Source organism: Asterias amurensis, chromosome 8 (assembly GCF_032118995.1).
Source record: "Asterias amurensis chromosome 8, ASM3211899v1".
In the NCBI taxonomy this organism is placed as follows: Eukaryota; Metazoa; Echinodermata; class Asteroidea; order Forcipulatida; family Asteriidae; genus Asterias; species Asterias amurensis.
This window is the reverse complement of record NC_092655.1, coordinates 22,371,625-22,393,569: the sequence shown is the minus strand read 5'-3', so window position 1 is coordinate 22,393,569 and position 21,945 is coordinate 22,371,625. Positions and strand designations below refer to the sequence as shown.

At 39.4% G+C, this 21,945-nt stretch overlaps 2 protein-coding genes across 3 annotated transcripts in view; one reads left to right on the top strand and one right to left on the bottom strand.

Annotated features, from left to right (window-relative positions):
• LOC139941087 (dynactin subunit 1-like) overlaps positions 1–21,945 on the bottom strand; it is a 344,631-nt gene that overhangs the window by 126,303 nt on the left and 196,383 nt on the right. The gene's annotated exons all lie outside the window — the stretch shown is intronic.
• Positions 82–15,719, top strand: LOC139941089 (pseudouridylate synthase 1 homolog). 2 transcript variants are annotated; one of them, XM_071937517.1, is made up of 12 exons: positions 82–137; positions 6,478–6,741; positions 7,591–7,685; positions 8,034–8,263; positions 8,796–8,924; positions 9,884–9,962; positions 10,553–10,692; positions 11,429–11,544; positions 11,886–11,960; positions 12,960–13,030; positions 13,276–13,387; positions 15,411–15,719. In XM_071937517.1, the coding sequence occupies exons 1-12, from the start codon at positions 108–110 to the stop codon at positions 15,717–15,719; spliced, it is 1,650 nt and encodes a 549-aa protein (XP_071793618.1). In that variant the 5' UTR covers positions 82–107. The 2 variants fall into 2 exon arrangements, with proteins under 2 accessions (XP_071793618.1, XP_071793617.1); XM_071937516.1 differs by lacking the exons at positions 6,478–6,741; positions 7,591–7,685; positions 8,034–8,263; ... (6 more) ...; positions 13,276–13,387; positions 15,411–15,719 and adding an exon at positions 1,585–5,331.

The following is a 21,945-nucleotide window of genomic DNA, read 5'->3' as shown; positions in this document are numbered from 1 at the left end:
AAATGGAATAGCTGATCTGGTAACCTTTTCAGTAGGGTACCCGTTGAATGAAAACAGGTATTTTTACCAAACTAGTAAGCTTTCCACATTGATTTCTTTATCGGCGCATGCTGCATGTCGAGAATATTATTTCCACGGTAAGTTTATTAACATCTGGGTCAAAATTGAAAGATTTAAATGCATTTTTAAATTTATTCTTAAGGAAAGTTCAACCATGTAATTGAAGGAATAAGATAATAAACTCCGATCTTCTGGTGTGGATTGGCTGCTAACTAAAGAAGGAGGTGATTGATACTCGTTGCATGCGTTGCTCAATAATTTCAATCAAATGAGATGAGGGCGCTATATTATTTTCCGGAGAAGTTTGTACACAGACAATATAAAACGGGGAACAGAATATCCGGAGGGCAATATTATTTTCTGCACTTCGAAATTGCCACTGCCGCCATTGGCCGTAGGGCTTTTCAAAGGGAAAATCGATTCAAAAAAGGGAATCTTTTACACAGAATAAGGATCATTTTTGAGGATGCCAGTTGTATTTTAAACGGCCGAAAAAATGCCGGGGGGGGGGGGGGGGGTTGGGGGAATCTGAAGCAGCTGGCATTGGCTAAGGCCCGGTCACACTGGCCTCGATAACAAGAACAAAAAACGAGCACGTTAGTATTGCTCGCCCCCGATTGGTCATGTTGGTTGAATAAGCGTATTCGCAGAGCAATTCAGAATGCGTTCTCTTTGCGTCGTGATCGTTATCGTTTTCGTTATCACTGCAGTGTGACAGGCCCTTAAGTCTTACTAAAAATGCTCTCCGTCTCCTGTTGCAGTAAATGCAAGTTTCGGTTTCTGAAAAGGTGCAACGTACAGATGAAACATGCAGAGAACGCTTTATTTTATATTAAGCTGTCAGATTTGTATAGCGCCCTCTTTGACACATGGGTTATTGACCATCAATGCTGGCTAGTTTCGGTGGAATGCTTCCTGCTAATTAAATTGAGAATCTTCACGTTTTAAGCCTATTCGCGTTGTAATCCCTGCAGATCCAATACCCTCCCCCAAAAATAATAAAATTCAACAATTCTTTTAAAATCATACAAAATGTAAAATTACAACAAGGTAAATAGCGTTATCCTTTTTTAAATTGTTGTGGCTGCTAAAGGAAGTCTGAAATATTACGAAATCATATAGTCTAAGTCCAATTAGGTTCAGTGCTGGCCAGTAAACAGCTGAACAATATGATTATTATTTACAGCTAAACAATATGAGTGATTTTTTGGTAATTTATTAGTCAGTTGGTATAGGGAATGCACAGTAAGAATATCAATTACACACGATATTCTTAGAAGTAAACAAGGCTCACAAAGGCCAAAGCAACAAAATTCATTGTAAGACAAACTGTCAGTATTACCATAGTGATTTGTATTGTAACATTACACTTTACTTAGCAACTACGATTGATTTGCAGTTAAGATCAATCTTAGCTCTTTGTGAAATCGGGACCTTTGACCTGTGACCCCTTGAACTGTGACCCCAGTCTGCTTCATGGATGAATGCTGATGATTGTCTTGCTTCGTTTGTTGCCCCATGCAGATACCACGAGACGTTTTGGATATAAATTGTCTGTACCTCCAGCAGGGTCCAGACCAAAGCTGCTTCCACCATGGGCTTGATGACAGATCCAAAGACACAGGCAACATTGTCAGCGCTCATCAGCCGTTTCTACAAGATTGGAAGTGTCCTTTGCTACCTGGCTGGCATCGCCTACATGCTAGCCTTGGCTTATCCCACGCTGAACGCCGGTACATACTTCTCAGAGAATGCTTTGCTACCAGGACTTGTTGACAGGGAGTATTCAGACGCCAGCTATAATGTTGATCAGCGAGCCGAGGCGTACAAGAAAGTAATTGATAGTGACGACAGAATGCCAGTTGAATATCTCAAAGCCATGTTTACTGAAATTGGTCTGGACACCTACACCCAGAATTTTACTATCAATCATCCATTCTTAGATACGGACATTATCGGGAAAGAACGAGTGCCTAAAGTTATTCAAGGAACTAATGTTTATGCCATTCTAAGAGCTCCAAGAATTGCTGGAACAGAGGCAATTGTTATGATGGTGCCCTATCGAAACAGCCAGACGGCCCAAGAATATGGACATACACACTATGGGTTAGGACTTATGCTGTCCTTAGCAAAGTTCTTCCACACCAAAACGTATTGGTCGAAAGACATCATCTTTCTGGTCGTTGACGAAGAGGAGATGGGAATGCAAGCCTGGTTGGAAGCCTATCAGGGTATTCCATCGGACTATATCAAATCATCAATTATGCATGGTCGTAGTGGAGCCATCATGGGTGCCATTAATCTCGAAGTGGGGTCATCCAGGGTCAAAAGTCTTGATCTTGTGACGGAAGGCATCAATGGTCATCTCCCAAATCTTGATCTTGTCAACTTGGCCGTCAGGCTCTGTGGGAAGGAAGGAGTACAGGTGTCTTTTCAGAACCAAGTAGACACTTCCGGCTCTCAACGCATGAGACGGGAAGGCTTTCAGAAAAGTGCCAAAACCATGCTGTTGAACATGGCGCATCAAGCAACTGGTCAACCACGTGGTATTCATGGATTATTCCTTCAATACCACATAGAAGCCATAACCATCAAGTCCTACCCTGCGCTGACCTCAGGTAAAAGCATGCTGGTTGTCGGACGTGTCCTTGAAGGAACTATCCGAAGTCTCAATAATCTCTTGGAACGGTTGCACCAGTCATTCTTCTTTTACGTCCTCCCTAACTGTGATCGCTATGTGTCGATTGGGCTTTACATGCCTCCCTTTGGTCTTCTTATGATGGTCCCGATACTGAATGGTCTTGCAATGTGGATCAAGTCTGGGATTGTACCTAAGATAGAGAGCCCAAAGGAATCTAAGGAGACTGACACAGACAAAAATGATCAAGACAGTACAGAGGACTTTGTTCCTCGGCCTTTCAGTTCTGTCATCCCACTTCTCATAGGGGCTTCTATGACTGGTGCTCTGTTGTACATCAGCCCTGAAATGTTCATGACTCGCTTTCATCAGACCTTCAAACTTACTTCTGAGGAAGTTGTCAGCCTCGGCGTTATGGCCATCTTCACTGCAGGTGCAATGTTCCCGTACATGAGCCGTCGACAGATGTCAACTCCAACAGATGGTAGCCAAGTCGTTGCTGAGTGGAAGCTACTGAAATCGTTCGCCCTGATTTGGCAGGCTGTGATTCTCTCAGCGATTTGTATGAGTAACTTCTCGTTGGCGTTCTTCATCAGCATAGTGGTGGTTCCAATCAGTGCCGTCGTCCAGCCCGCATCACGCTCGCTCCTTCGTCTCCTGAATGCATTTCTTCTTCTCATCATCTCTCCACCTGTTCTCCTCTTTATATTCCTTATGGTCTACAATGCAGCTATGGCAACGGACCCACATCTTGGAGACTTATTCATGATGACATTTAAGATGTCTCAACATGCCTTGTATCAAGCTGTGGTAGATGGCTACTTGTATGGGAACTTATCTTTTTGCATCGCTACCGTGGTGATGATCCCAAATTGGCTCATGTTCTGGCTTGTCATCTGGAAATAACTTTTTGGTAAAGATGCAAACACCCTTTGTGAAATAAAATTAAAATCGCCATGCCCTCTCAAAGATGAAATTCAAGGTCTTAACTTTGAAAGTAACATTTATTGTACATCATGTTCTGGCATGTCATCTGGAAATAACGTTTTGGTAAAAATGTTAGCAATCAGGTCTTGAATTTCATGGAGGCTGCATCGGCCATGGCCTCCTTGCTATGGTCTTGGCCATGATGCCCCTCAAAAGTTTCCCAAATGCCCTTTGTAGATTGAAAATGGCCTTGCCACTCAAAGATGAAATTTCAGGTTCTAAACTCTAAAGCCATTGGACACTTTCGGTAAACAGTATTGTCCAAAGGCCCACACTTCGTGTATCACAAATTATATATAAAATAACAAACCTGTGAAAATTTAGGCTCAATCGGTCATCAGAGTCGGAAAGAACAACGGGAAAACCCACCCTTGTTTCCGCATATTCGCCGTGTCATGACATGTGTTTAAAATAAATCCGTAATTCTCGATATCGAGAAATGATAGTTGTTTTAATGTTTTCTCAAAAAGTAAAGCATTACAATGAATAATATTTCAAGGGAAGTCTTTCACCATCACCTTCTGTAAACCCTGTAAGTTATTTGTAAATCTGTGAACTTTTTTTTTTAGTTCCGAAAGTGTATAATGGCTTTAAGTAGCATTTATTGAACATCTAAATGTACTTTCAGTGTTTTTTTCACTGTGTTTGCCGAAATTGTTCATAGAAATAATATAAAAGCAAGTCTACAATCTTTTTTTTAATATTTGTAGTTGAGTAACTGTACATATTTCACATTTGAAAAAAAAAGATTGAGATTCAAAGAATCGTTTAAATTTACAATTTTCTTTGAATGTAGAATTTGTTGGCTTGTGTACACAAGTTTTCACAGGTGTGCGTAATTGAGAGAGAGTTCAAAGCCTGGTTCATACGTACTGTGAGTTCTTTGCAGCAGTTTTGCGAATTTGTGACGTCCAAATTTGTATCGCATTTGCATTTGCAGGAAGTATGAACCGGGCTTAACAGTAAACAATATAGTTCACCTTTGCAAATAAAATGTTCTGGAAAAGAGTAATTTTTAAATCTTCAAGAGATGAATATGAAAATTTAAATTAGAAGAATAGAATCTAAAGGGTTTTTACATTTGTTGGTCAAAGGTTTACATCACTTCAAATGCACTTTAGAGTGACACATTTGTCTTGTTGAGTAAAGCCCGGTTCAAACTTCCTAAGAATTCCTGAGAGTTTGTACATTTGCATCAGTTGACTTGTGCTAAACTCCTGCAAAACATTCACTGCGAAAACAGCTGTGAAAACGTAAACTATTGTATCGCATTCGCAGGAATTATGAACCGGACTTTAGTAGGTCAAAAATATTTACTTAAAAAACTAACAAAAACTTCATTTTCTCTGAGTACGTGTAATTCAAGTCCAGTTGTGGTAACTAATAGGGCCTTGTCACACGAGAGCAAATCGGAGGCAACCAACTGCATAGCCAATACAAATCACTTCGGTAATACTGACATTTTGTCTTACGATGAATTTTTTTGTTTGCGAAATCGGGCCCTGAATCCAAACTCTGCAATTTGGAGACCCCAGAGCTCGATCCACGCCGACACGGCACACTTAGAAATAATATCATTTGTTCAAAATAAGTTTTAAATCATAATAATGTGGCATAAAATGTATATATTAGAAAAAATTGTTGTCTTTACGGAGTAAACAATAATAAAAAAAGTGTTTTGAAAATTTACAATACCGAGTGTATTTTTTGTTGTTTTAAAAAGATTTGTTCCTCAACAACGGAACTGACTGTGGCTGAATTATTAGTAATATAATTTTTGAAAAGGAATTACTACACACCCAAAAGAACAATAAGCATCAATAACAGGATGGGTAGGAAACCAGAAGAAATGTTCAGTTTAAGATGTAGGACTAAAACCCGAAAAAGGGTACGCCCATGCACCCAGGTAGAGACTGAAAAAACAATCAACATGCAAGGCTCCGGGCTAAAGCGGGATTCGAACCAGGGTCCACAGTAGTGACGGGCAGAGAAAGAAACCACTGAACCAACATGCAGGCTCTGTGAAAGGGCAATGTTACATTTTTCAATTCAAGAATACACTTATTTTCATACTCTCATAAAAGAATAACAACAGTTGCATGTATTACGGAGTAAAGCAAAACATATCTTTAAGTAAGAGTAAACTTGAATAAATAAATAGAGTACAGGGCCGTTTTGGTAAGCATAAGCTATAGTAAAAAACAGCCAGACAGACAAGACAACCAGACAGACAGACAAAAGGACAGATGGACATAATACATGACACAACAAATTCGTAATAGAAGCGACAAGATGGCAGAACAGTGTAAGCTGAAAATAAATAAGACGAGTATTGAAGAGATGTGACCAAAGCATTGTCTCATTGGTAAATGAGGAAATTGTAAATCTTTCTGGTGGATTTCAAAGGCACCAAGGCAATGACCAGGGGGCATGGAGGCAATTGCCTTCGTAGCCTCCATGAAGTATCAGCTTCTACTGGAGTATTTTAAGGGCACTAAGGCAATGATCAGGGGGCATTGAGGCAATTGCCTCCGTAGCCTCCATGAAGTATCAGCTTCTACTGGAGTATTTTAAGGGCCACCAAGGTAATGACCATGAGGAAATTGTAAATCTTTCTGGAGTATTTCAAAGGCACCAAGGTGGGCACCAAAGGCACCAGGGGGCATTGAGGCAATTGCCTTCGTTGCCTCCGGGAAGTATCGGGCCTGAACCATAAGATAATCTAAATCCTTAATCTATATTCTCATGATTGACTGTTGCTTTGAATTAACTAAGACGCTTCCATACTACAGGGATTGCGATTGTTCGACTCGTTAACCCTCCACCAAATGCTGTCAAGAATACACCAAGGTTTATTCCGACTGCGTCTCGTCTTGCGGAAGGTTAACATGGCTGAAGTATCCGAGGGGATAGTAGCAACATCTAGTAATAATAAGACGTCACAGGATGGTGTTGAAGTCGTTGTTGACAAGCGATCTTTGGGATCAGATGGTCAAGTTGACTCCTCTCTGGTAACGGCTGAGGCTGAGCCAGCAGCGAAGAAACTTAAGACGGAGGTAAGTATAAAGACTTGTAATGCACACATATCCACCCTGCTGGGTGCAAGGCGCAGTAAAACCAAAACAAAAGAAAACACACAACTAAATCAGAAGACGATCAGAGCATACTGATCGAAACGTTGAGTTGAAACCAACGGTTTTTTTCAGAACCACCCCAACTCATTAGAGATCGTCACTACATGGTGTTATTGCAAAGCTTTCTATATCGTATTTCCACCATGCAAAGTTTCAAATCCTACTTACAACTAAATAAGTCCGTGAAAACCCATGACATAGATCAGTTTTGAGAAGAGATTTGAATTTGTGTGGTACAAAGACAATACCTAGGATTAAGTGGTAGAGAGTTCAAGATGTGTGGCGCAGCTGAAGAAATAGGGAGTAATGTAGTTCAGAAAGTCTCATTGTTTGGTTGATGGGTTCCTGGTTTGAGGACTACAAGTAGCTTTGGGTCAAGACGGGACTCATAGAGATAAAAGTGTGCAGATGAAAGTGACTGGGATAATAATAATAACAGTCTTTTAATGCGCACAAATCCATTAAAGGTGCTCAGGGCGCTGTAACAAAGGAGAACAACAAAAGGGGGAGGGACCAAAAGATCATTAAGCGGTGCTCACTTGCCGATGTACTTTTTTGTCATATTGCAACCCCCCCCCCCACAAAAAAAAAAAAGAAAAAAAGAAGACACACACACACAAAAACCAGCCTGTGAGTGACTATCGAATTGTTTAATCGTAAACATTTTAAAAGAAATTGTTTTTAACACCTGTAATAACGATATTGTTTTCATCTATGCAGTATGGTACCAAGATTTCAAAATGTTTTTTTTTTTTTTAATCTGACTTACAGCTTAACACCAGGGAGGAAAACTTGCAACGCATCGTCAAGAGAAAAGTCGCCATGATGTTGGCCTACTCTGGAGTGGGCTACAAAGGCATGCAGAAGTAAGCGTTAGGTCACACCCCTATACTCCAACATCCCTATTTTTGACACCCTTGGACTTAATTTGTCATCAAAGTTTCAAGAGAATAATGAAAGAAAAAACACCATTGTTGCACAAATTGGTTTGCTTTCAATGCCTACAAAGGGCTTCAGGGCTGAAGTCTTCTAATATTAGAGTGAGAAATTACCTTTATCTAAAAAAAAAACATGTTACTTCAGAGGGAGCTGTTTCTCTCAATGTTTTATACTATCAACAGCTCTCCATTGCTGGTTACCAAGTATATTTTATTTATACTTTTATTTGAGTAGTTACCAATAGTGTCCGTAAAGACAATTTTGTGTTTCCCAAGGAATCCTGGGGAGAAGACTATAGAAGACGATCTAGCCAGTGCTCTAGTGAAATGTCAAGCCATCCCACCGGAACATGCCGAGTTCTTTGGCAAGATGGCGTTCCAGCGATGTGCCAGGACAGATAAAGGCGTATCGGCAGCGGGACAAGTGGTTTCACTCAAGATGATCTTACTGGACAATGTAGTAGAGAAGATTAATGAGTATTTACCACCTTGTATCAGAGTGATGGGTAAGTTGAAAAGACCATTTTTTTATGATTCCAGGTTGGACAAAGACAGTTACTTGACACTGTGCGCCTTATTAATTTTATGTTATTATTATTATTATTATTACATATGTACTCGGCTGTTGAAAATTGTACTCGGTACTCAAAAAATTGTACTCGATGGCCCAAGTACTCATACACAAGTACTACTCGTCCATGTCGTCTGTGAGTACTTGGGCAGTATTTTATACTAAACTGAGAAATACTTGACTATAACACAGGCATACCAGTCATGGCCAGAATTTACAAGTTAAGAAGTTTCAAATGTTCCATTGGGTTGATTGACTATTGGACATAGGCATGTGCCTGTGGTATCCTCCTCAAATTGTGTACACAGCTACCATATGATGCAAATGGAACAGTTTCTAGACATGAAACTTGTAGGAAGATTTAAAAAAAAAAAAAAACATTTTAGGAATGCCTTACCATTTTTCCACTTGCACGTTCCCATAATGTTTGTCTTTTTTGTTCTTCTCCATTTTCTTTATGCTCTCAGGAATCAAGAGAACCACTGCTAGTTTCAACTCCAAACACAATTGTGACTATCGTACGTACATGTACATGGTGCCGACATTTGCATTTGAACCGATAGAGCAGATCACAACGGAGAGTTATAGAATCACAGGTGGGAATAAATTTGGTGGATGATGTAATATAAATAGTATTGGATCTGGATAAGTATTCTCAACGCTCTAATTAGAACTAAACGAGAAGAGAAGATGATGAAGGAATTTCAGTATTAGATGTGGGTGGAAAACCATAGAGAATTATTCTAGGGAAAACCTAATCCACATAGCGCTCCCACTGGGATTCGAACCGGGGTCCCAGAGGTGGAAGGTGAGGCAAGACACTACCATACCATCCTGACCGTTATAATAGTGTACCAATTATAACGCTCCCAGTTTGTCATAAATGACATTCCCCCTGCTGAAATATTATATCTGGTGGAGCTTGTTTTTGTACAATTTTATGTGCTTTTGATTTTGACTTTTTGGGTTGAACAAAGAATTGACTAGAGTGGGATTCGAACCAACGACCTCAGGATTAACGTGCCGGCGCTCTACCAACTGAGCTATCTAGCTCTATATTGGCGGTGTCCCTATTTTGTCAATATCTTTGTTCGGGGTGCCAGTCAGAAGCCATACAACCATTAACTGCTGTGATTTTGTTACATTTCTATGTACCGTTTAGGTCTCACAATTGTTCTTTTTTCAAACAAGAGTATTATTGAATTGAATTGAATTGAATTGAATTGAATCTATTAGACAAAGCAGCCATTATACAACGGCTTGAAAGGGTTCCAAAGAGAGGTGGTGCATATTGCTGCCAGACCATGCCAGAAACACAGGGGAGAATTCCCTCTCTTTCTGATAAGTGCACTGAGATCTGGGATTTGAGGCATTCATCGTGAGGCATCAATAAATATTTGGTTTGTGGTAACACCATGTGTGTATCTACTTACTAGGTAGATTATGTTCTGGGAAAAAACTCTCTGAAGTTTAAAAGAAAATTTTGAAAATTCAAATTGTTTTGATGTTGTATTTTTTATTTCAATTCAATTGATTTGTTGTTCTTTTCTTTCAGTTGATAAGTTAAAAGAAGTCAACGATTTATTGGCGCAGTTTGTGGGAACTCATAACTTTCATAACTTCACATCAGGAAAGTAAGTGAGAAATAAACTGATTAGTTGTTTTGTACAATATTCTAGCCTTTTAAGTTTGCTCAAATTTACTATCTTATTTAAGTTTGGTTCTTAGTTTTTTGTCAACGTTATGCTGATTAATAAGCAAAGTTGTGAAGACAATAAAAGGCACATGTGAAAGTTCCAGCTGACTACAGTGTCTAATTGCTGAGAAAACAGCGAAAAACGGGCACAGTATTTCACAATAATTTCATATCTATCCACTTGTAGCGATGTGACTTGTAACCGGTACAAACCGCATCTCAAGCAGCAGCATTCGCAAACGGAATCCAACCATCAAAAATCTGAGAAAGAATTCATGCATGAATTAATTCTCCAACTCAATTGTTCGGGAAACGGAAACCATATTACTTCAAATGGAATCTTTCTTAAACTAAAAATAGGTTTCAAGTCCTACTTTTCTTAAAATTGTTCACACAATACTCCTCAACAAGTAAGATTTTATGGCCATAAACAATTTGAGTATTTACCAATGTTTGACCCTGTTTCTGATTCATAAAATTGTGTTTATTATTTTCTTTTCTGTATTTTTTCTCTTTTTGTTCTTTCAGGGCCTTTAAAGACCCGAGTGCCAATCGGTTCATTCGTGAATTCACATGTGACCAACCTTTCATACAGGACGGGATGCAGTTTGTCATAGTTCGGGTCAAAGGTCAGAGCTTTATGCTCCATCAGATCAGGAAAATGGTGGGTAAGTAAACAGGTTTTCACTGAGCTCTTTAAAAAATCAAGTGAATTCATGACACGAAAAAGACTTTTGAAGGGCAAAGGACGTTCAGACAGGAAAATTTCTTGACATCAAGTGGTGTGGTGTGTCTTGGCCTAGCGGGTAAGTACACCGGACTAAAGCTCTGGGGACAATTTCATTGAAAATATTGCTTGACACACTTCTGCTAAGCAGAAATGACCGGGACACCAGTCACAAATTGTACTTGTGACATGGTACTTTGGCTGGTAACCTTGATCTGTTAAGCATTTACGCTGCTGTGCTTAGCTGAAATGGGGCCGAGGTATTTCTGTTGAGCAGAGTTTGGATTCATCGTGAGACTTGTGTCCTTCAGCAAAAGACACATTTATAACCGTTATTCCTGCATCCTTTGGTTGGGACAGAAAGGCGTAGGTCCTGTGTGTTGTGGTGAAATTCTCGTAAAAGAACCCAGTGCACTCATCAGAAAAAAGAAGGGGCTCGCCCCGGTGTTCCTGGTTTGATCGGCAGCATATTGCGCCACAGCACCTTCTTAAAGTTTAATGGTGCTATGTTAAAGGAGTATGTGTCATATTCAAACGTATTCCCGCATACCTTGCAGGAAAATGCTGTATGTTAAAGCGCCTTGAGCGTCACTGAGTGACGGATATGTACGCTATATAAGAAGCCATTATTAATCATATTTATTATTACGGTATGTATTTTGTCTTTGTCCATGTAGGTCTGGTGATTGCAATTGCAAAAGGATTTGCCCCTCAGACCATCATAGAGAGAGCCTTTAATGTGGATAAGTTAGACATCCCTAAGGCACCGGGATTAGGACTAGTTCTCGAATCGGTAAGTCTTTCATGAAATTATAAAAACCATATTTTATAATTATACTCATATACACCTATATGTTTTAGCACTGTATACACAGTACTTTTACCAAGTTCTGCGAAAAAATCACAGGCATTCTAGCTACCGGGCAATCTTGGTAGTTAAGTTTGTGAGACATCTGCTCTAGAATTGCAAGGGTCGTGGGTTCGAATCCATATCGAGTAATATGCCTGTCATTTGAAAGGGCAAGGGCATCAAGGCAATGACCGGGGGGCATGGAGGCAATCACCTTTATTGCTTCTGTAAAGTATCTGGCTTGTACATGTATTATTTAAAACATTTTATCTTATCTATCTTAGGTTCACTATGAAGCCTACAGCAAACGATGGGGCAATGATGGGATGCATGAGCCACTCACATGGGATGAGTGTCAGGTAACACTTCATTCTATCTGTCGTAAAAAAGTTCTATCCTTTAAAGTACTTGGTCACTTTTTGTAATTGTCAAAGACCAGTATTGTCACTTGGTGTATCCCAACGTATGCATAAAATAACAAATCTGTGAAAATTTTGACTCAATTTGTCATCAAGTTACAAGAAAATGATGAAAGAAAAAAAACACCCTTGTTGCACAAATTTGTGTGCTTTCAGCAGCCTAAGAAAAGGCTTCAGCTGAAATCTTTTATTATCTGAGTGGGGAATTATCTCTTTCTCAAAAACTACGCTACATTACTTCAGAGGGAGCCGTTTCTCACAATGTTTGATACTAATGTATCAACAGCTCTCCATTGCTCGTTACGTAGCAAGTTTTTATGCTAACAATTATTTTGAGTGCCTTGTAGTTCCAAATTCCTTGGTGATAGGTCTTTCTCAATAGCTGGCCCAAGACTTTGGAGCAGCATTCCCGTCTGCATCAGGAATTCCCCGTCTGTTGCTACATTTAGGAAGCATCTTATTTAAACACTTCTAGTTCACTACAACATAGTCATCTTTCTATTCTTGTTCGGAGCTGTGATCTCCATGTAAAAACGCTTTATTGAAACGTATTGATACTGTTATTATTGTTATCAATATAAACCACAAGGGAATGGTTGTATGGCTTCTGAATGGCACCCCTGAACATTGACGAAATAGGGACACCACCAATATAGGGCTAGATAGCTCAGTTGGTAGAGCGCCAGCACGTTAATCCGGAGGTCGTTGGTTCTAATCCCACTCTAGTCAATTCTTTATTCAACCCCAAATTTGTTCATTATTGTTAAAAAAATCAACCATCCATCATTAAATTTCCATTTGTAATCCTATTTATCTGCCAAAGTGAGATCAAGGAATCTTTTGCTTGTTCCCATAAGACTACGATCCATATAAGCTGACGCAGAACAGATACTTGTAACTGAGGTTTCAGATTTATTGTTTTACAATTTTTTTTGACAGGACAAAGTGGAAGCATTCAAGCGAGAGGAGATTTATCCAACCATCATAAGGACGGAGAAAAAACAACGATCGTATCCTTTATAGATAGATGGTTTAGTAAAAAAAAACTTCCTTGTAGCAGGCTATGAGAGTTTCCTCATGGGTTAAAGTGGATAGTCTGAAGTTGATGGTGTGAGATGATTCGAAAAATTTTAAAATCCGTCTTAAGTTGATGATTAAAGAATTTCAAATTCAATCTAAAGTGACTCTTAAAGTTCATACAAAAGTTTTGACGTTTGTCTGTAAAATATTTGCCTTAATTCCGAGTAAAAACTAGAATGATGCAGTGGTTAACTACTCTGACACTACATACATATGATGTGATTGGTCCATATAACCCAATAAGAGAAGCAGCTAGAGATATGGAAAACAGTAGGAGGGAGGCTAAGGTCAGTATAAACATACTAATGACTGCTAAGTAGGGCACTTAGTTATTACTAAAGACCTCCCATTCCAGGGTCAAAACAGTAGGGAATGTAACACTGGTTTAAAAATACATTATAATGACTTCTAATGAGGGCATTCAAAACAGTAAGAGGGGAGCTATGGGCATGTTCACACAAGAAGCTGGCTTCACTGCTAACTTGGCTGCTAAATATTAACAGCGGGGGCTCGCTTGACAAAAAGACGTGGCTAAAAAGTACCCTGCGTTTACACGAGGCATGGTCGCAGGTAGCCAGCACAGAGTGTTTTGGCTTCCAGAAGTTTTCTCTGCCACTGTAGTAGCTATGTTGAAGAAATCAGCATGTTGGCTTGAAGAATAGCTTATATAATACACATATACAAGGTGTAGTTCCTGAAATTTGGAAAAAGGCTTTTGTTGTACCGGTCCCTAAGACTAATCATCCAACCATTGATACTCTGCGCCCCATCTCACTCACTTGTATTTTCTCTAAGGTGTTCGAAGAGTTTGTTGTGGAATGGATCCTTATTGACATACAGTCTTTCATTGACAAATTTCAATTTGGTTCTTTGAAAGGATCCTCTACATCCCACTGTTTGGTCAAACTCCTGGACGATATACATTGTGTTCTTGATGAACCAAATAATTCTGCTGTGTTGATAGCCACTGATTTTAGTAAGGCATTTGATAGAGTTGACCACAACTTAGTTATTAATAAATTTATTAAGCTTGGGGGCAGAACTTCCTTAATTCCTTGGCTATGTGGATTTTTATCAGATCGTCTTCAGGCTGTTAGATATAAGGGTGATATTTCTGATTGGGAGAGATTGCATGCTGGAGTTCCCCAAGGAACAAAAATTGGGCCCATTGCCTTTTTAGTAATGATCAATGATTTTGTTCCTGATCTTCCAGCGGTCAAACACTACAAATATGTCGATGACCTGACTTTAAGTCAGACCCTCTCTAATCCTAACGAGAGCTCCAACATGCAAAATGTGCTTAATGACCTAAATCAATGGACTGATCTGAATAAAATGAAACTTAATCCTGCCAAATGCCAGTACATGAATATCACTTTTCAATGTAACCAACCTGATCCACCCACCTTTGACATTTTAGATTCTCAAATTAATCGAACTGATTGTTTGAAATTGTTGGGTATTTATATACAGAGTAGTTTGAAGTGGGATTCCCAAGTGAACAACTTGTGTGGTAATTTTAACCGAAGACTGTTCTTTTTACGCCAGCTTAAACATTGTTTTATTTCTGTCAAGGATCTGTTAACTGTATATGTTATGTATGTCCGACCCACTATCGAATACGCCTGTCCTGTCTGGTACTCTGGACTTACTAAAACACAACTCATAACCCTTGAAAGGTTACAAAAAAGGGCTTTTCGTATCATTCTGGCTGGTCAGCCAAATACACCAACATCATATGTGGAAGTATGCCAATTGTTCAGTTTACCTACAATCACTGATAGACTGAATCATTTATTTGTCAACTTTGGTAAGACCTTGTTTGAATCTGAAAATTACAGGCACTGGCTCCCACCAAACAAAAACAACAACTTGCGGAATGCCAACAAAATGTGCCCCCAAAATGTAGAACTGGTCGTTACAAAAATAGTTGCATTCCATCCCTTGTCCAAGCACTCAACAATAGCTCTTGATTTTTGTTCACTCAGCTGGCTTGCCTATTTGTCCCCAACCCTTTGCCTTGTTCCTTTAAGGTGACTTGCTGTGCAATTTTTTGTTTTATCTAATTTGTTACTGGCACTAGCCAGTTTGCCCTTTTAATGTATAAAAACAGTTTGTAATTCTTAATGGGTTTTTTTGTAATTTTTAAACTTTTCGATTTTTTTATGAATCTCTGTATTTTAAACTCAATTCAGCTTGTAGCTGCAATGTTTGAATGTGTTTTAATAATAATAATAATAACATTCCATATTTTTGTCCGAAATTTCAGCGATTCTTCTGGCTTCTTACTCTGTACCTTTATTTTCACAGGAGCGATTGAGTGCCTCAAACGACGACTCAGAACAAAACGACCAAACCAATCCCCAAGACTCAACATCTAGCCACTTAACAAAGAAGAGCTACGGTGGATCAGAAGTGACATCAACAACCACTCAAGAGCTAAGGTCAAAGCAGGATAGTGGCCAAGAAGGAACATCCACATCAGAAAACAAGAGTTCATCAGAAGTGGTTCTACAAGGTACTGAGGATGTAAATTGCAGTCAAGATACACCAAGAAGCCCTGGTGTAGAAATCTCCAGCACGTCACAAGAGATCACATCTCAGACTAAGACAAACTAAACAGACCGAGTTCCCTTAATGGGAAGATCACCTCAGGCGTGATACTTCAGAGGCAAAGAAGGCGATTGCCTCCTTGCCCCCTGGTCATTGCCTTGGTGCCCTTGAAATGCTCCAGCAGCAATTGCCAATGTCCCCATAGGGTGCCCTTTACCGAGGAGAAAATGCCTTGGTGTCCTTTAAATTCTCAAACATGTCAAAGAGAAATTTACAATTTCCTCATAGGGTGCCCTTTACCAAAGAGAATATGTCTCGGTGCCCTTGCTCTTTAAAGCCATTGGACCCTTTCAGTAAACAGTATTGTCCAAGGCCCACACTTAGTGTACCACAACTTCTATATAAAATAACAAACCTGTGAAAGTTAAGGCTCAATCGATCATCGGAGTCGGGAGAAAACAACGGAAAAACCCACCCATGTTTCCGCGCGTTTCGCCGTGTCATGACATGTGTTTAAAATAAATCCGTAATTCTCGTTAACGAGAATTTATATTGTTTTACCGTTTTCTCAAAAAGTAAAGCATTTCATGGACTAATATTTCAAGAGAAGTCTTTCACCATTACCTTCTGTAAACCCTGTAAATTATTTGTAAATCTGTGAACTTTTTTTTTTTTCCTGTACCGAAAGGGTCCAATGGCTTTAAAAAACGAAGCACACAGGCCGGTCATCTAAACAAACAAACTTAATTTAACTCTAAAAGTTGCATCTCCCGATGAGTTACATGTACATCTCCCAATTTACCATTTTAAGAGGTCACTATAAATTTTCATTTCAGACACAGAACAGAAACACATCAATGATTAGTAATTGTTTCCCTATACTTTCAAAAAATTCAGATGGATTGTTGTTGGTTCGATTGGCAGCATTTTGCGCCACTGAACCTTGTCTTGTACATGGTGCTATGTTAAAGGAATTGGTCTCGTACTGGCAAGACATTTCAACCCTAGCAGAGTCTTTCTCGTGGGATATCCACAAACATTCAATGGTGTTGATAAGACTGATTTATTAAGTCCGATAAATCCATCCAATAATCAGGTACAACTAGGCGTGCGTTTTCGCTGTCGTAACCAATACCTATTTCAGTCGGTCATGGGTGCCAGTTGTCAGTCATATCGTTGTGGTAAGGGTTGTGGGTTCGAATCCAACCCGAGTAACATGCCAGTGATATTTGTTCACAGGACTCGGGGGGAAGTACTGAGTATACAGTGCTAACACACATCGGTGTACGAGTAAAAACCAAAATTAATATTCCCAGCTGCAAATTTAACCCATGGCAAGTTCAACGAAACGGGTATTGGTTACACCCGCGAAAAAGCACCCCTGGTGAGGGTTTTTAAAGGCAGTGGACACTATTGGTAATTACTTAAAATAACTATTGGCATAAAACCTTTCTCGGTGCAAGTAACGGGGAGAGGTTGATGGTATTATTGTGAGAAACGGCTCCCTCTGAAGTGCCATAGTTTTTGAGAAATAATTATTTTTCCACAAATTTGATTCCGAGACCTCAGATTTAGAACTTGAGGTCTCGAAATCAAGCATCAGAAAGCACACAACTTCGTGTGACAAGGGTGTTTTTTTCTTTCATTACTATCTCGCAAGTTCGATGACCAATTATGATCAAATTTTCACAGGTTTGTTATTTTATGCCCATGTTAAGATTCACCAACTGTGAAGGCTAGTCTTTGACAACTGTCTTTAAGAATGAAAGGACTCGTGAACATGGTTATATATGGCATTATACCTGGTTTAATAACGGTTTTCAGAAGCACATATCAACAATAATCATTGGCTTTTATAATTCTTTTCAAATCCTCTCTAGTAACATCAACACATTTGATGCTGTAAATATCTCAAGCCTTTTTTTTTTTTCTGTAACAAACAATAAAAAAGTAAACACAGTTTCAACAATTGAAGACATGATCAGTTTTGTACAAAGTGATTATAATGTGATTTCAATGTTTTTGTGTTCATAATTGACAGGAACATGTAACCCCTTCGACATGTAACTCCTTCTATTAAAAACCCATATACACAGCACATACAGATGATTCATCTGTGCAAAAAGCAATATCTATACACAAACATACCCGCAACATCTTGCAAGTCACTGACATAAGAAAAAAGCTCCTTCAAAAATAATAGTTGTCAGACATCTTGGAAATAATGTTGATTAAATCACTGATCGGTTTTTACATCTTGACTTGCAAGCCATATGGCACAAACCTTAAACACAGTATGGTCTGATGCCCTGATACTTAGATGTAATATTAACACTCAGTACGGAAATGGTGCCAGCTTATTTTTCTTTCAGCCTAGAGCAAGTTCGGGTGCGACTAGACTAGACTAGACTTGACTAACCAGAAACCATAGAGCACAGGGAGGTTGACAATATCGAACCATGCACTGGAGCATGGTCGACTAAGGTCAATTCAAGGTTTACGCCACAGTTTTTGGTTCACAATGGGTGCGTTCGTTTAGCCCCTGGGTCGACCCCGCAATGCTTACTCCGGTGAGTCCCTGACAAGAGCTAATCGAACGATCACACTGGCCCTCTCGTGGTGACGGCATGCACCTCGGGTCACCCCCAAGTGACCCACTCCACAAGCAGGGCACTTGGGGCTGACCAGGTGAGCCCCGTCATGAGCCCCGTCAAGGCTATTCGAACGTACCGGGGCAGACTGGGGTCGACCCAGGGAAGCTAAACCACTCCATGGCTAAACGAACGAACCCAATATACGGCTCTGGTCAAGTCTAGCCGCTCACCCGAACTTGCTCTAAGCTGGAAAATTTGGGGTGATGGCTGCAGCTCCGGCTACGGCTGTTGCTAATGGTTTTGATTAGGATATCCTATACTTCAATGCATGATGATAAGAAAATCTAGCCATAGCTATTGCCGCAAAACTCAAACCAATTTCCTGGCTCTGCTTATTGTGAACAAAACACTATGAAGAAAAGGCGTTCTCATCGATCAAGCCATTGTCTGACATGACCCCTTAAAACAGGGGGCTTTCTCAAACCCTGTCTGTGGCTCCGTTTCCGGCTTGGGCTGCTTACACAGTGAAATGCAACTCGGCCTTCAGGCCTGTTCCTTTTGGAGCAGCGTGTATTTTGCACGTGGTGGTGGTTTTTAGCATCATACGGCGGTGCTTGAAGTCGGGGGGGCCAAGCCGAGATTTGAGGAAGGCCCCTGAGGCTGGAATGAAGATCAATAGTCTGGTTTCTTTTTTGTAAACTGAAGGATAGTATTAATTGTATTTCCCAGACAGTGAACCAGCTTCGTTTTGATAAGTTCAAAGACCGACAAGACACCCACTCCAACCAGGGAAGATTCAGTGTTGTATTAAACACAATTATGTACATCTACTGTAAGAGAGTTTTATCTTTGGTTTGCCCATAAAATAATACACTATTCCCCTTAAAAAGTCTCTTAATCCAAACCATCTCACATTATTGTCTGACAAAATCTGGGCCCAATTTCATGGCTCTGCCTCCCGTCAAGTTCTGCACTCAAGATCATCATTCACAGCTTACGTGCAAGCGCTGAGTTTCTGTGCTTGCTGTGTAAGCGTGGAATGCCTAGTAGCATGGACTGCGCAAAAGCCAACATTCCCCGCTAACCTGTGCAATATGCTTGACTTCCCTGCACAGACTTCCCTGCTTCCGCAAGTGCAGATTCTTTGCTTACGGTAAGCAGAGCCATGATTGGGCCCAACTTTTGTTAACCCATTTATTCAAGAAGATGTCCCAATGTAGCCAGATCTAGAACTGGGTTGCCTTGTTCAACCTGAATGCTGTATTAAAAGCTGGCTGCATGATCTAAAAGTTTTATAGAGCCAATTAAGCACACAAATTGCTTAGCACAAAGCAAATTTGCTTACCAAAAAAGGGTACCTGCTAAAATACCATGTGTTGTACTTTATTGACTGGTTACCAACTCCTTTTCCTTTGACAAATTTGCTTAGCACAGGAAACTCTTGCTAAGCCAGAGCACCTGACCACTCAAAATAGAATGTAATACACATTGCTTGTGATTGGCCCCGACTACTTTAACGCTTTACAGAATCAACACTACTCAAAAGAGATTTTCACATTGTGTTATTGTAAACCTCACCTAAACATACTTCCATGCAAAGTTTCAAACCCTGCTTAGATGGCACTGGACACCTTTGGTAATTGTCAAAGACCAGGGTTTCCACTTCGTGTATCTCCCAACTTGTGCATAAATAACAAACTTGTGAAAATTTTGACTTGATTGGTCATCGAAGTTGCAAGAGAATAGTAAAAAAATATAAAAAAACGCACTGCTGCACAATTTGTGTTGGCGCCAGCCCTGAAGTCTATAATATTTAAGTGGGAAATCACTTCTTTCTCAAAAACTATGTTACTGCAGAGGGAGCTGTTTCTCACAATAGTTTATACTGTACTATCGACAGCTCGTAAGTTTTTCTGCTAAAAATTATTTTGCATAATTACCAATATAGTGTCCAGTGCCTTTAAAGATAGGGAAACCTGTATAATGAAATGAGATCTTCATTGTCAGACAACCAGTTTCATCAAATGTAACTTTATGTACAACTCTTCAGAAAGAGCAGAGGCCCACAATCTGAAACATAATTCTCTTCCTTTATGAACTAGGACGGATAGCCCATTTTCAAACCCGTTTTCAAACCATAGAAATAGAACCCGGAGAACGCTGAAGGTGTCATTGTGCGTGCGGTTTCATTGTGAGACCATCTTTTTGACGCGCGATACTGCATTTTTTTAACGCGTGTATGGCTAATTGCCATACAGTAGACGTCACATTGACCAATGAAAACACTAGAAACCATCTATGTGCGATGCCATCTTTCCTCTGCCATACACACGTGTCACGTGATGCTTATTTTGTAATACACGCGTGTGACGCAATGCTAACTTTGCCATACACGCGCATCACTTGGTATCAATACGCCGCGTCCACAGACGATACAGAGGGTGGCCGAGCTCAGCGTACTCCGAGTTCTATTTCTATGATTCAAACCCATCTACAATATTGTGCTCAACTAGTATTTTCAGATCTAAATGTACGAGGCTTTGATACACGCTAAGTTAGTAAGAATAAAGAGCTACTTTGTATTTGAAGAGCTCAACTCTGTCAAGAGTTACTAATTACACAAGAGTCAGCAGAAGAAACAAAACAACTTTGCATCATTTTTTTCATGAAAATGTCAGAAAGAAACCTACTTATGATGTCAAATTAAAACCAACGTTTTATGGATTAGGAATTTCTTGTTTACAATGCAATTTTATTGAATAGACCCATCCCACCAACGGCGCACGTTTGAGCAAGAACACGTGAGCCTCTCCAATGCCAATTCTGCACAATTCTGTCGCGCGCCAAGCATACGCGCACGCATGTCAGACTTTATTTTGACAGACTTTTAATGGCGCATTGGGTTGTGATTGGTCAATACGCAATAGGGCAGAGCTTAATGGATCGGTCTATTGTCTAAGAGCGGACTTAAAAGTGGTTATGGATTAATGGATATTGAATAGGAATTAAATATTGAGAGTTGAAGTGTCGAGTTGATGTATTAAGGAATTTGAGAGGTTGAAGAGTTGCTTTGTGAAATGTAATTGTTTATGAATACCTTGCATGCAAAACAAAACATCCTACCATTTTATGAGATCAGACAATGTTCCACAATACTTTTTCTTGTTATAAACAAAGCAAACATTTTCAAAAAACACCTTTCCTAAATTCAGTTTAACTTTCTCAAGAAAATAAAAGCATCTTTTTCAACATGATTTTGAAGAAAACAAACTTAACAAAATTAAAGATTGTTAGCTGTTCACAAATTTTAACAAGTTTACCATTTGCTTTTTCTCTTTACTTAATCAAACTTGATACCTGAATGTTTAAATAACAAAGACAATAAATTTATCCATTATATGGAAACAATTTAACTTGAAAACCATCATTTTAATTTCAAATTTCAAATATACCACATTTCAGATATTAACCAATCACAAGTGATATGACGTTGCATACTTTCAAAGCCTGATTAACCTGTCAACAACTGGTTGGCATAGCAACAATTCACTGCCACTTTACAAAACCAAAACAACAAAACAAAAATATCTGATACATGTTTAGGAAAGTAAAATCAAACTTTAAGTTGATTTTGTTTCCCTCTTTAAAATGATTATGGTTTTCATGATTTATACTCTTGATGGTAAAGAGTCAACTAA